Genomic DNA, 13,309 nt, shown 5'->3' on the forward strand with positions numbered 1-13,309 from the left:
ACTGAGCTAATGGTAATCACGGGTGACAGCTCGTGACACTCTTCTATTCTTCCCTTTTAGACCTCGGACCATCCGGTGACAATGGCTGCCGTAATCCGTGTTAAAACTGTCTCCCCTAACCTGGCTGGCATCAACAGCGGGCCGATGACCTAAAGCCTGGCCTGCTTGCGTGTGTGTGTGTGTGTATTGCATGAGTGCACACTCAGGGACTTGTACAACTTCCCAGAGACGAACAGATACAAGTCGAGGTACCGCTAGCTGCTGCTAGGCTAATTTTCGGCACACAGAGGAGGCTATTAAAGGGCTCATTTCACATCACCAGTTACACAACTCAATCTGTGAGCAGCAATTAACCCATTGAGGCCTGGAAAGCGTTTACGTCATTTTGTAGTATGTGTATAAGCTCTCAAATACTTTTTGAATTTCATTTCTATCTGCTACAGAGGCTGAAAAATCTATTATTTAGTAGAAGCGTTGACACTTCTGTTGAATTTCCAGAAAAACTTCAGGTTTTAGGGGCTTATTTTAAAATCACCCAGAGGTTTTACAAGAAGTTTTAGGCATCAATGGGTTAAAGGGCCAGTTCACCCAAATAACCAAAAAGCAGGCTTTATCACCTACCTAAAGAGGCAGATAGTTTACATTTTATTAAAGAAAGCATCAGAAACAACAAAAGCATCATCTCTCTCCAGAAGCAAAGTCCCAGCTACTCTGGAAAATGCACAGAGGAAGCTCATCCTATGTCTTTTCCTAACTTTTCCTTGATGGAATTCTTGATGAATAAGGCTCCGTTTACATGATGACGGTCTGAACAGAAGACGCAAAAGTGGCGTCGCGTCTTCACTTTTTATTCCTCGTTTACACGAGCGTTTTCGGGAGGAAATCTGCTGCATACGGTGACGCAAAAGTGTGTGAAATGTGATTGTATGCAGCCAGGCGGCATCACTTAAAGCCATAAGAGCATCTTTGGGCATGTGGAAGTTTTCACGCCACACATTTTCATCAGCTACTCCTTCCACAAAGTTCTCCACCATCACTAGATCTCCCAGGTCTCGTTCACAGCCGTCTGGCTCCTCCCACCAATCGCTGCATCCAGAATGTGATGGAGGTAATTCCAGATCCTTCTCTGTTCACTAATACTATCTGTACATATCCTGGACATTTGGTGGAAAGACTCCTGTAAGTTTATTAGAGCTGCCAGAGCAGCTTGAAGGTCCCACCATGGAAATAATCCCACGTTTCTTTATTTCCTGTCCTGGAGCATGTATGTGACGTAAACACATACGTGACGTGAGCAGATCAGATCAGAGTTTTGTGTCTTGTCAGTGTAGACGACACGCTACGGAGGAGAGGATTACACTTTTACACTTTGGAGGGTGGTTTCAGATTTTTGCGTTTTTAAGCCCCAAAAACGCCGTCACCGTCTAAACGAAAGGCACTTCCCATAAAATATTTTGTCGTTTTTACCCGCAAGCGTCCTCATGTAAACGGGGCCTCAGCCATGAAAAATTGCATCCTATGTCTTTTCCTAACTTTTCCTTGATGAAGAAGCCTACGTGGACATGCCCCCGGGCCCGAAGTCCCCCTGGACTTTATCTACAAAATGTCACTCAAAAAGACATATAGCAAGCAGGAAAAGGCAAAGTCTACAATGAGACACAAAAAGATTACAAGGAGAACAAAACAACTAGACCGAGATGTAAAAACAGCCACAAAGAGACTCAAAACGACTACACAGAGACAGAAAACAGCCACAAAATGACTATGAAAAGGGCAAAAGGACTTCAAAGACACACAAAAAACTACACAAAGATGTAAAACGGCTGCACACTGACACAAAGAGCCTCAAAATGAAAAAAGAGGCAGAACAACCACAGACACAAAACAACTACAGAGAAATGGAAAGACTGCAAAATGATTTATTAATTTCCAATTCAATTTCATTTACATTTATTTTTGTTTTCCAGTTTGATTTTATTTAAAGTTCAAGAAAATACAATACTGTAAAAAAAAATATATATATATACACTACCGGTCAAAAGTTTTAGAACACCCCAATTTTTCCAGTTTTTTATTGAAATTCAAGCAGTTCAAGTCAAATGAACAGCTTGAAAGGGTACAAAGGTAAGTGGTGAACTGCCAGAGGTAAATAAAAAAAGGTAAGCTTAACCAAAACTGGAAAATAATGTACATTTCAGAATTATACAAGTAGGCCTTTTTCAGGGAACAAGAAATGGGTTAACAACTTAACTCTATGGAGTCTTGGGCTATTTTGTCCATTTTTGAATTCTTTTCATGTCTTTGTAAGTCATTTTGTGTCTTTTTTAAGTCATTTTGTGTCTTTTTTTTGTCATTTTGTGTCTTTTTTTAGTCCTTTAGTCCAACATAAAATGTGATTTTGAATCTTTTTTTTACTTTCAAAACACTATCATGCTAAATAAAGAATTTTAAATGTTGCAAATGTGCATTAATTTCAGAGAACACTGAGACATTAAACTGCATCATTTTCAATTCAATTCTGGAAAAGTTGGTGTGTTCTAAAACTTTTGACCAGTAGTGTATATGGGTTTTTTTAAAGTTCAATAAACGTTTAGTCAATGACTGATCATGTTAAATAAACATAGTTTTGACCAAAATAATTGTCTTTTTCCCATTATGTAGCAGCCTTGTCATCCCTAGATATCAATGAGAAAACATTCTGGGTTGGTGTGAGCATCTAAATGTGTGAGAACTCTGCAGGACTTACCCCTTTCTCAATGCTGCCAGTCTGGCACAAGGTCCCCTCTGCAGCAGGGATACTGTTGGTTACACAGCGGTTGCTTTTGCTAAGGCACCAGAGCTCTCTACACACTTCCTAGGAAAGAAGGCAAAAGCAAGTTGGTCAGAATAAATCAATTCAGCAGACCTAGGAGGGGGGTGGCTGATTAACGCTGAGGATGATTTATCAGTAGCCTTTGGTGGTTTTTTCCTCTTTTTCTTCCCCGCTCTAAAAAATGGATATGGGTAATTTTTGACCCATGTTGTGCATTCGAAGAGTAGTGACAAAAAAAAGGGGATTTTATTAGAAAATTAATAAAGGAAAACATAAAATTAGGATGTATGATGATCAAAAACAAACTCATTGAGGAAAACCTGAATTACTTTTGCTAAGGCACCAGAGTTAGTTAGCTTAGCAAGCTACTTAGCCAAGAAGTTAGCTAAGTAGTTAGCTTAGCAAGCTACTAAGCTAAAAAATGGATATGGGTAATTTTTGACCCATGTTGTGCATTCGAAGAGTAGTGACAAAAAAAAAAGGGATTTTATTAGAAAATTAATAAAGGAAAACATAAAATTAGGATGTATGATGATCAAAAACAAACTCATTGAGGAAAACCTGAATTACTTTTGCTAAGGCACCAGAGTTAGTTAGCTTAGCAAGCTACTTAGCCAAGAAGTTAGCTTCTGTGCTCCATCTTTTGATATCAACTTTTTTGTGATTGAATATTCCAAGTATTCTTTAAATATCTTGTTTTTGACAACAACAGATCATTATTTCCATTTTGCCTCTCATATTTTATGAAGAAAAAAAGGTTTCGTATTATTACATAGCTAACTATTTGGCAAAGTAGCTTGCTAAGCTAACTACTTAGCCAAGAAGTTAGCTAAGTAGTTAGCTTAGCAAGCTACTTAGCCAAGAAGTTAGCTAAGTAGTTAGCTTAGCAAGCTACTTAGCCAAGAAGTTAGCTAAGTAGTGAGCTTAGCAAGCTACTTAGCCAAGAAGTTAGCTAAGTAGTTAGCTTAGCAAGCTACTAAGCTAAAAAATGGATATGGGTAATTTTTGACCCATGTTGTGCATTCGAAGAGTAGTGACAAAAAAAAAAGGGATTTTATTAGAAAATTAATAAAGGAAAACATAAAATTAGGATGTATGATGATCAAAAACAAACTCATTGAGGAAAACCTGAATTACTTTTGCTAAGGCACCAGAGTTAGTTAGCTTAGCAAGCTACTTAGCCAAGAAGTTAGCTAAGTAGTTAGCTTAGCAAGCTACTAAGCTAAAAAATGGATATGGGTAATTTTTGACCCATGTTGTGCATTCGAAGAGTAGTGACAAAAAAAAAAGGGATTTTATTAGAAAATTAATAAAGGAAAACATAAAATTAGGATGTATAATGATCAAAAACAAACTCATTGAGGAAAACCTGAATTAGTTTTGCTAAGGCACCAGAGTTAGTTAGCTTAGCAAGCTACTTAGCCAAGAAGTTAGCTAAGTAGTTAGCTTAGCAAGCTACTAAGCTAAAAAATGGAATGGGTAATTTTTGACCCATGTTGTGCATTCAAAGAGTAGTGACAAAAAAAAAGGGATTTTATTAGAAAATTAATAAAGGAAAACATAAAATTAGGATGTATGATGATCAAAAACAAACTCATTGAGGAAAACCTGAATTACTTTTGCTAAGGCACCAGAGTTAGTTAGCTTAGCAAGCTACTTAGCCAAGAAGTTAGCTTCTGTGCTCCATCTTTTGATATCAACTTTTTTGTGATTGAATATTCCAAGTATTCTTTAAATATCTTGTTTTTGACAACAACAGATCATTATTTCCATTATTCCCAAAGGTTTCGTATTATTACATAGCTAACTATTTGGCAAATTAGCTTGCTAAGCTAACAACTTAGCCAAGAAGTTAGCTAAGTAGTTAGCTTAGCAAGCTACTTAGCCAAGAAGTTAGCTAAGTAGTTAGCTTAGCAAGCTACTAAGCTAAAAAATGGATATGGGTAATTTTTGACCCATGTTGTGCATTTGAAGAGTAGTGACAAAAAAAAGGGGATTTTATTAGAAAATTAATAAAGGAAAACATAAAATTAGGATGTATGATGATCAAAAACAAACTCATTGAGGAAAACCTGAATTACTTTGGCTAAGGCACCAGAGTTAGTTAGCTTAGCAAGCTACTTAGCCAAGAAGTTAGCTAAGTAGTTAGCTTAGCAAGCTACTAAGCTAAAAAATGGATATGGGTAATTTTTGACCCATGTTGTGCATTCGAAGAGTAGTGACCAAAAAAAAGGGATTTTATTAGAAAATTAATAAAGGAAAACATAAAATTAGGATGTATGATGATCAAAAACAAACTCATTGAGGAAAACCTGAATTACTTTTGCTAAGGCAATTGGGGTCGCGAGATGGTTTCTGGGGGTCGCCAAATAATTTTGGAAGTCAGCTCATGTGTTTTCGTCTTTTTGGTCACTTAATGTCTTTTTTTGGTCATTTTGTGTTCTTTTTAGTCATTTTGTGTCTTTTCTGGTCATTTTGTGTCATGTTTTTGTCATTTTGTGTCTTTTTTTAGTCATTTTGTGTCTTTTTTGGGGATTTTTTTCTTTTTGAGGTTATTTTGTTTCTTTTTTTGGTCATTTTTGGTCAATTTGTGTCTTTTTTTTTGGTCATTTTGTGTCTTTTTCTGGTCATTTTGTGTCTTTTTTGGTCATTTGTTTACTTTTTTTGGTCATTTTGTTTCTTTTTTGGGTGATCTGAACTGTGCGTGTGAGATTGTGTTCAGTGAGTGGGGGTCGCGGACAACATGCATGTTAAATTGGGGGTCCCGACTCAAAAAGGTTGAGAACTACTGTGCTAAGGCACCAGAGTTAGTTAGCTTAGCAAGCTACTTAGCCAAGAAGTTAGCTAAGTAGTTAGCTTAGCAAGCTACTAAGCTAAAAAATGGATATGGGTCATTTTTGACCCATGTTGTGCATTCAAAGAGTAGTGACAAAAAAAAAGGGATTTTATTCGAAAATTAATAAAGGAAAACATAAAATTAGGATGTATGATGATCAAAAACAAACTCATTGAGGAAAACCTGAATTACTTTTGCTAAGGCAATTGGGGTCGCGAGATGGTTTCTGGGGGTCGCCAAATAATTTTGGAAGTCAGCTCATGTGTTTTCGTCTTTTTGGTCACTTAATGTCTTTTTTTGGTCATTTTGTGTTCTTTTTAGTCATTTTGTGTCTTTTCTGGTCATTTTGTGTCATGTTTTTGTCATTTTGTGTCATGTTTTTGTCATTTTGTGTCTTTTTTAGTCATTTTGTGTCTTTTTTTAGTCATTTTGTGTCTTTTTTTGGGATTTTTTTCTTTTTGAGGTTATTTTGTTTCTTTTTTTGGTCATTTTTGGTCAATTTGTGTCTTTTTTTTTGGTCATTTTGTGTCTTTTTCTGGTCATTTTGTGTCTTTTTTGGTCATTTGTTTACTTTTTTTGGTCATTTTGTTTCTTTTTTGGGTGATCTGAACTGTGCGTGTGAGATTGTGTTCAGTGAGCGGGGGTCGCGGACAACATGCATGTTAAATTGGGGGTCCTGACTCAAAAAGGTTGAGAACTACTGTGCTAAGGCACCAGAGTTAGTTAGCTTAGCAAGCTACTTAGCCAAGAAGTTAGCTAAGTAGTTAGCTTAGCAAGCTACTAAGCTAAAAAATGGATATGGGTCATTTTTGACCCATGTTGTGCATTCGAAGAGTAGTGACAAAAAAAAAGGGATTTTATTCGAAAATTAATAAAGGAAAACATAAAATTAGGATGTATGATGATCAAAAACAAACTCATTGAGGAAAACCTGAATTACTTTTGCTAAGGCAATTGGGGTCGCGAGATGGTTTCTGGGGGTCGCCAAATAATTTTGGAAGTCAGCTCATGTGTTTTCGTCTTTTTGGTCACTTAATGTCTTTTTTTGGTCATTTTGTGTTCTTTTTAGTCATTTTGTGTCTTTTCTGGTCATTTTGTGTCATGTTTTTGTCATTTTGTGTCTTTTTTAGTCATTTTGTGTCTTTTTTTAGTCATTTTGTGTCTTTTTTGGGGATTTTTTTCTTTTTGAGGTTATTTTGTTTCTTTTTTTGGTCATTTTTGGTCAATTTGTGTCTTTTTTTTTGGTCATTTTGTGTCTTTTTCTGGTCATTTTGTGTCTTTTTTGGTCATTTGTTTACTTTTTTTGGTCATTTTGTTTCTTTTTTGGTGATCTGAACTGTGCGTGTGAGATTGTGTTCAGTGAGCGGGGGTCGCGGACAACATGCATGTTAAATTGGGGGTCCCGACTCAAAAAGGTTGAGAACTACTGTGCTAAGGCACCAGAGTTAGTTAGCTTAGCAAGCTACTTAGCCAAGAAGTTAGCTAAGTAGTTAGCTTAGCAAGCTACTAAGCTAAAAAATGGATATGGGTAATTTTTGACCCATGTTGTGCATTCGAAGAGTAGTGACCAAAAAAAAGGGATTTTATTTTACACTTCCTAGGAAAGAAGGCAAAAGCAAGTTGGTCAGAATAAATCAATTCAGCAGACTTAGGAGGGGGGTGGCTGATTAAGGATGAGGATGATTTATCAGTAGCCTTTGGTGGTTTTTTCCTCTTTTTCTTCCCCGCTCTGGCAGAGAAACACCAACACATGGAAGTTCATGTATAAATCTGCATAATTCCAGATCAAATGAGAGGATGAGAGGAGTTGATGAGACCACATCGAGACCACTGAGAGCCCATATGCTTTGGATCACGGTGCATCTTGAGCAATACGCCGAGGGTCACCGTGTGCTGCTAATGTTCTCTTATGAGAAATGAAGAGTCAGCTGGATCAACACCATGACTAACGTTTGCTCACGTTCACCTCGGGACCACACGGGACCGTGACATCAGTTCAAGAAATCCAATTTCTGCTTCTTAGGGGAAATCAAGAGTGAGCAATAGGCCTCCCAAGTCTTAGATAAAGACGACTTGTAGGCCTAACAAATATCTTTAGTATTACTGAGTGCTCTGAATAAACATCTCCTCCAGTCTGGAGCGTAAGGAGAATCCATTTAGATTACTGAAGGAAGGGAGTGTGTGTGTGTGAGAGGGAGATAGCACTAAGTTGCCCCCAAATGAATAAAACCATAAAGTGAACACATGTTCAGTGGTGGAAGAAGTATTCAGATCCCTTACTCAAGTAAAAGTATTAATACCACACTGTGAATTTACTCCACTACAAGTAAAAGCCCTGCATTCAAAACTTACTTAACCCTTTGATGCACAACATGGGTCAAAAGTAACCCGCATTCATTCCCTTCATGTTATTTAATGCTTGCTGTGTGTTTCTGTGCTCCATCTTTTGATATCAACTTTTTTGTGATTGAATATTCCAAGTATTCTTTAAATATCTTGTTTTTGACAACAACAGATCATTATTTCCATTTTGCCTCTCATATCTTATGAAGAAAAAAGGGTTTCGTATTATTACATAGCTAACTATTTGGCTAAGTAGCTTGCTAAGCTCACTACTTAGCCAAGAAGTTAGCTAAGTAGTGAGCTTAGCAAGCTACTTAGCCAAGAAGTTAGCTAAGTAGTTAGCTTAGCAAGCTACTAAGCTAAAAATGGATATGGGATATGAGATATGAGTAGTGACAAAAAAAAGGGATTTTATTAGAAAATTAATAAAGGAAAACATAAAATTAGGATGTATGATGATCAAAAACAAACTCATTTAGGAAAACCTGGAATACTGAATGATGAAAATAACTTATTGCAAAGATATAGAACATAAAAACTCTGTCGGGTCACTTTAGACCCATGTTGTGCATCAAAGGGTTAAGTAAAAGTACAAAAGTATCAAAAGTAAAAGTATTTGCAATGCATAATGGACTCACTCAGATTGTCCAAATATATTATTGTATTATTATTTTTGATGCATTTATGTTAGCTTTGAATTTACTGTTGTCAACATAGGGCTCATTTTAACTACCTAATATACTTTTATGTGGTTTAATAAGTACACATTTTAAATCTATTATGTTTTATGTTAAATCTCGACCTGAAAAGTAACTAAAGTAACTAAAGTAACCGCTTATTAAACGTGTGAAAAATAGATACTTTAAGGGGGTAAAAAATTAGACAATGAACATGTTTGCATGCACATTAATTGACAATATTTCAAACTTTATGCAGGTTATGTAAAAAGCATATTCCATTCAGACTTATTCTTATTCCGAATGCAGCATTTTCCAATTTGAACATGTGCATTATGCAGATTTTATTTCAGTTTTAAGAATATTCTTTTTCCTTAGTACACATTTTAAATCTATTATGTTTTATTTTAAATCTCGACCTGAAAAGTAACTAAAGTAACGAAAGCTGGCAGTTAAATGTAGTGGAGTAAAAAGTACAATAGTTGCCTAAAAATGAAATGAAGTAGAAGTAAAAAGTAACATAAAATGGAAATACTTAAGTAAAGTACAAGTTCCTCAAAACTATACTTAAGTACAGTACTTGAGTAAATGTACTTAGTTACTTTCCACCACTGCACATCAGTGGCGGTTCTACCCAGGGGCCTCCAGGGGCCACTGCCCCTGTGAAGAAGCCTTTGGCCCCTGCTGTGGCCCCTGTGTCAAATTAATAATAAAATGGTCAATTTATAACGATGAACAATGGATCAATTCTAACCTTTTTTTTGTTCAAACAATATCTCATTGTACACAAAAGAATCACAGAATGTTACATTGTATAATAGTTTAACTCTCTGGAGTCTTATTGGGCTATTTTGTCCATTTTTGAATCATTTTCATGTCTTTACGTGTCTTTGTAAGTCATTCTGTGTCTTTTTGTGGCTTTTTTTTGTCATTTATGTGTCTTTTTTTGTGTCTGTTTTCGTTATTTTGTGTCTTTTTTTGGTCATTTTGTGTCTTTTTTTGTCATTTTTATGTCTTCTGTGGTTGTTTTTTTTGTGGTTATTCTGTCTTCTCATTTTGTGTCTTTTTTGTCATTTTTATGTCTTCTGTGGTTGTTTTTTTTGTTTGTTATTCTGTGTCCTCATTTTGTGTCTTTTTTGGTAATTTTGTGTCTGTTGTTGTGTCTTTTTTTGTCATTTTGTGTCTTTTTTGTCATTGGTGTCATTTATGTGTCTTTTTTGTGTCTGTTTTCGTTATTTAGTGTCTTTTTGTGTCTGTTTTCGTTATTTTGTGTATTTTTTTGGTCATTTTGTGTCTTTTTTTGTCATTTTTATGTCTTCTGTGGTTGTTTTTTTGTGGTTATTCTGTCTTCTCATTTTGTGTCTTTTTTGTCATTTTTATGTCTTCTGTGGGGTTTTTTTGTTTGTTATTCTGTGTCCTGATTTTGTGTCTTTTTTGGTCATTTTGTGTCATTTTGTCATTGGTGTCATTTATGTGTCTTTTTTGTGTCTGTTTTCGTTATTTTGTGTCTTTTTTTGGTCATTTTGTGTCTTTTTTTGTCATTTTTATGTCTTCTGTGGTTGGTTTTTTTGTGGTTATTCTGTCTTCTCATTTTGTGTCTTTTTTGTCATTTTTATGTCTTCTGTGGTTGTTTTTTTGTTTGTTATTCTGTGTCCTCATTTTGTGTCTTTTTTGGTCATTTTGTGTCTTTTTTGTGTCATTTTGTGTCCCTCTGATTAAACACTGGCCCCTCCTTGGCCCCCACAGTAAAATTAGTCTAGAACCGCCACTGCTGCACATGTTACAAGAACAGCTCTGCATGCATCAACCTTGCATTAGATTTCCCGTTAAACTGAACTGGGTCGCCCCCGCGTCTCCACTTCAAAGGCTTTTTTACAGGACAATTGTGTAGAGAAGAGGCAGAACAGCAGCAGGCCCCATGAAGAAGAGTTACGATCCGCCGCGTAGATTCTGACCCCCGGGGTCAGTAAATATGCCACGGGTCCCGCGGCTCCCTGAGCCTATCCAGATTAAATAAAGCGGCAAACTGCCACTCTCTGGTTGCAGCGCCTCTCCTCTGCCAGCTGGTTTCAATAAGCCGCCCCACTGCTGCATTCACTATCTCGGCCCCGCTAAAAAGGTCAGCGGCCCGGGCTTTAACGGACGTGGACGTGGGCCTGATGGATTTACGCCACGAGAGGACAAGCCAGCGATAAAAAAAAACGTAACCTGGACTCAACATGTGGTAATTATCCATCAAAAGCTCTTATTAAACGTGTGAAAAATAGATACTTTAGTTGTCGTTTAAGGCAGTAGTTCTCAACCTTTTTGAGTCGCGACCCCCAATTTAACATGCATGTTGTCCGTGACCCCCGCTCACTGAACACAATCTCACACGCACAGTTCAGATCACCCAAAAAAGAAACAAAATGACCAAAAAAAAGACACAAAATGACCAAAAAAAGACACAAAATGACCAAAAAAGACACAAAATTACCAAAAAAGACAAAATGGCCAAAAAAAGACACAGAATGACCAAGAAAGACACAAAATGACCAAGAAAGACACAAAATGACCCAAAAAAAGAAACAAAATGACAAAAAAAGACACAAAATGACCCAAAAAAGAAACAAAATGACAAAAAAAGAAACAAAATGACAAAAAAAGACACAAAATGACCAAAAAAAGGAAACAAAATGACCAAAAAAGACACAAATTGACCACAAAATGATTTAAAAAAAGACACAAAATGACCTTAAAAGACACAAAATGACCAAAAAAAGACATTAAGTGACCAAAAAAAGACATTAAGTGACCAAAAAGACTAAAACACATGAACACTTTAACACAGTGGAGACAGAGCTGACTTCCAAAATGATTTGGCGACCCCCAGAAATCATCTCGCGACCCCAATTGGGGTCGTTTAAGGGGGTAAAAAATTAGACAATGAACATGTTTGCATGCACATTAATTGACAATATTTCAAACTTTATGCAGGTTATGTAAAAAGCATTTTCCATTCAGACTTATTCTTATTCAGAATGCAGCATTTTCCAATTTGAACATGTGCATTATGCAGATTTTATTTCAGTTTTAAGAATATTCTTTTTCCTTCTTTTTTACACTTTATTGCGGGAGTTAATAGACATTTACCTTTGTTCGCATATCATGTTCCTTATACCAGCTATTCTCAACCTTGGGGTCGGGACCCCAGTTGGGGTCGCGAGATGATTTCTGGGGGTCGCCAAATCATTTTGGAAGTCAGCTCTGTCTCCACTGTGTTCAAGTGATCGTGTGTTAATGTGTTTTAGTCTTTTTGGTCACTTAATATCTTTTTTTTGGTCATTTTGTGTGTTATTTGGTCATTTTGTGTCTTTTTTTGATAATTTTGTGGTCAATTTGTGTCTTTTTTGGTCATTTTGTTTCCTTTTTTTGGTCATTTTGTGTCTCTTTTGGTCATTTTGTGTCTTTTTTGATCATTTTGTGGTCAATTTGTGTCTTTTTTGTTCATTTTGGTTCCTTTTTTTGGTCATTTTGTTTCTTTTTTAGGTGATCTGAACTGTGTGTGTGAGATTGTGTTCAGTGAGCGGGGGTCACGGACAACATGCATGTTAAATTGGGGGTCGCGACTCAAAAAGGTTGAGAACTACTGCCTTATACTGCTAGCTTTTCTGTTTACATATTCTATAGTGAGTAAATAATAACTGTAATTAAAAAAACAGTAAGGTTGGAACAAAAAGAAAAAGATGAGCAGTACACATTTATACATAGTGAGGGCTATTCCATATTTCTCAATGATTCATCTGTGTGTGATTCTGATGTTTTGTTTTGATACCATGTCTGCTCACAAGTTGAAATAAAGATTTTTTTTAAAGATGGTGGCCAAGGCTCCGCTAATGTTTTTTGCTTGTTTTTTTTGTTTTGTTTTCCTGTAAAATTCTCTCCTTTTTTCTTTATAGATGTCCTCTTTTACAACATACACTGTTAAAAATCTTTGTAGAAATAACAGTAAAACACTGTCAAATACATCAGAAATAGGGCGTAAAATAAAAAATTGTATATCACCATATTAGACACTTTTAATTAATCAAAATCAAATCAAAGAATAGCACAAAATTTTTACTTTTTTCTGCCATAAAGTGGAAGAAACACACAGTTTTGCTGTAAAAATATAACATTTTCATGCAAAATTTATGGAGAAATACCATGATGTGTGAATGAATGACACAATTACCCTAAAAAATAACAGGAATACTCAGTCTAAATTATAGTTTTTGCTGATATTTACATTTAAATTTAGAATAGAAAATCCACTCACTGTCATTTTTACGGTGAAGTTCTGGCAACCACAGCTGCCGGTATTTTACCGTAAATTAAACAGATTTTTTTTACTTAACTTATATTGTCTTAGATTGAGTCATCTATTGATCATTATTATTATTATTGTTGTTTATCTATCTATATATTTGTTTTCGCTTTCTGGGGTGGGGATTCTGTTCTGAGTGTTCCTGTATGTCTGTGTTTTATTGTGAAAAAACATAATAAACAAAGTTAAAAAAAAAAAAGAAGTTTGTTTCTCATACCTTCAGCTTCCAGTGGAAGAACAGACTGACTGCCTGATTAGTGGGAAGTCGTCAAAGAAACCAAATTATTGCTATAAAT

General features: G+C 35.8%; 1 protein-coding gene across 1 annotated transcript in view; it reads right to left on the reverse strand.

The window, feature by feature from the left end:
* The window catches only part of adamts6 (ADAM metallopeptidase with thrombospondin type 1 motif, 6), a 128,377-nt gene that overhangs the window by 56,885 nt on the left and 58,183 nt on the right, over positions 1 to 13,309 (reverse strand). Inside the window, exon 12 of the mRNA XM_059358050.1 lies at positions 2,747 to 2,854. Coding sequence (XP_059214033.1) covers positions 2,747 to 2,854 — 108 coding nt within the window. The remainder of the gene's footprint in view (positions 1 to 2,746; positions 2,855 to 13,309) is intronic.

Source organism: Centropristis striata, chromosome 19, assembly GCF_030273125.1.
Source record: "Centropristis striata isolate RG_2023a ecotype Rhode Island chromosome 19, C.striata_1.0, whole genome shotgun sequence".
NCBI classification, from domain to species: domain Eukaryota; kingdom Metazoa; phylum Chordata; class Actinopteri; order Perciformes; family Serranidae; genus Centropristis; species Centropristis striata.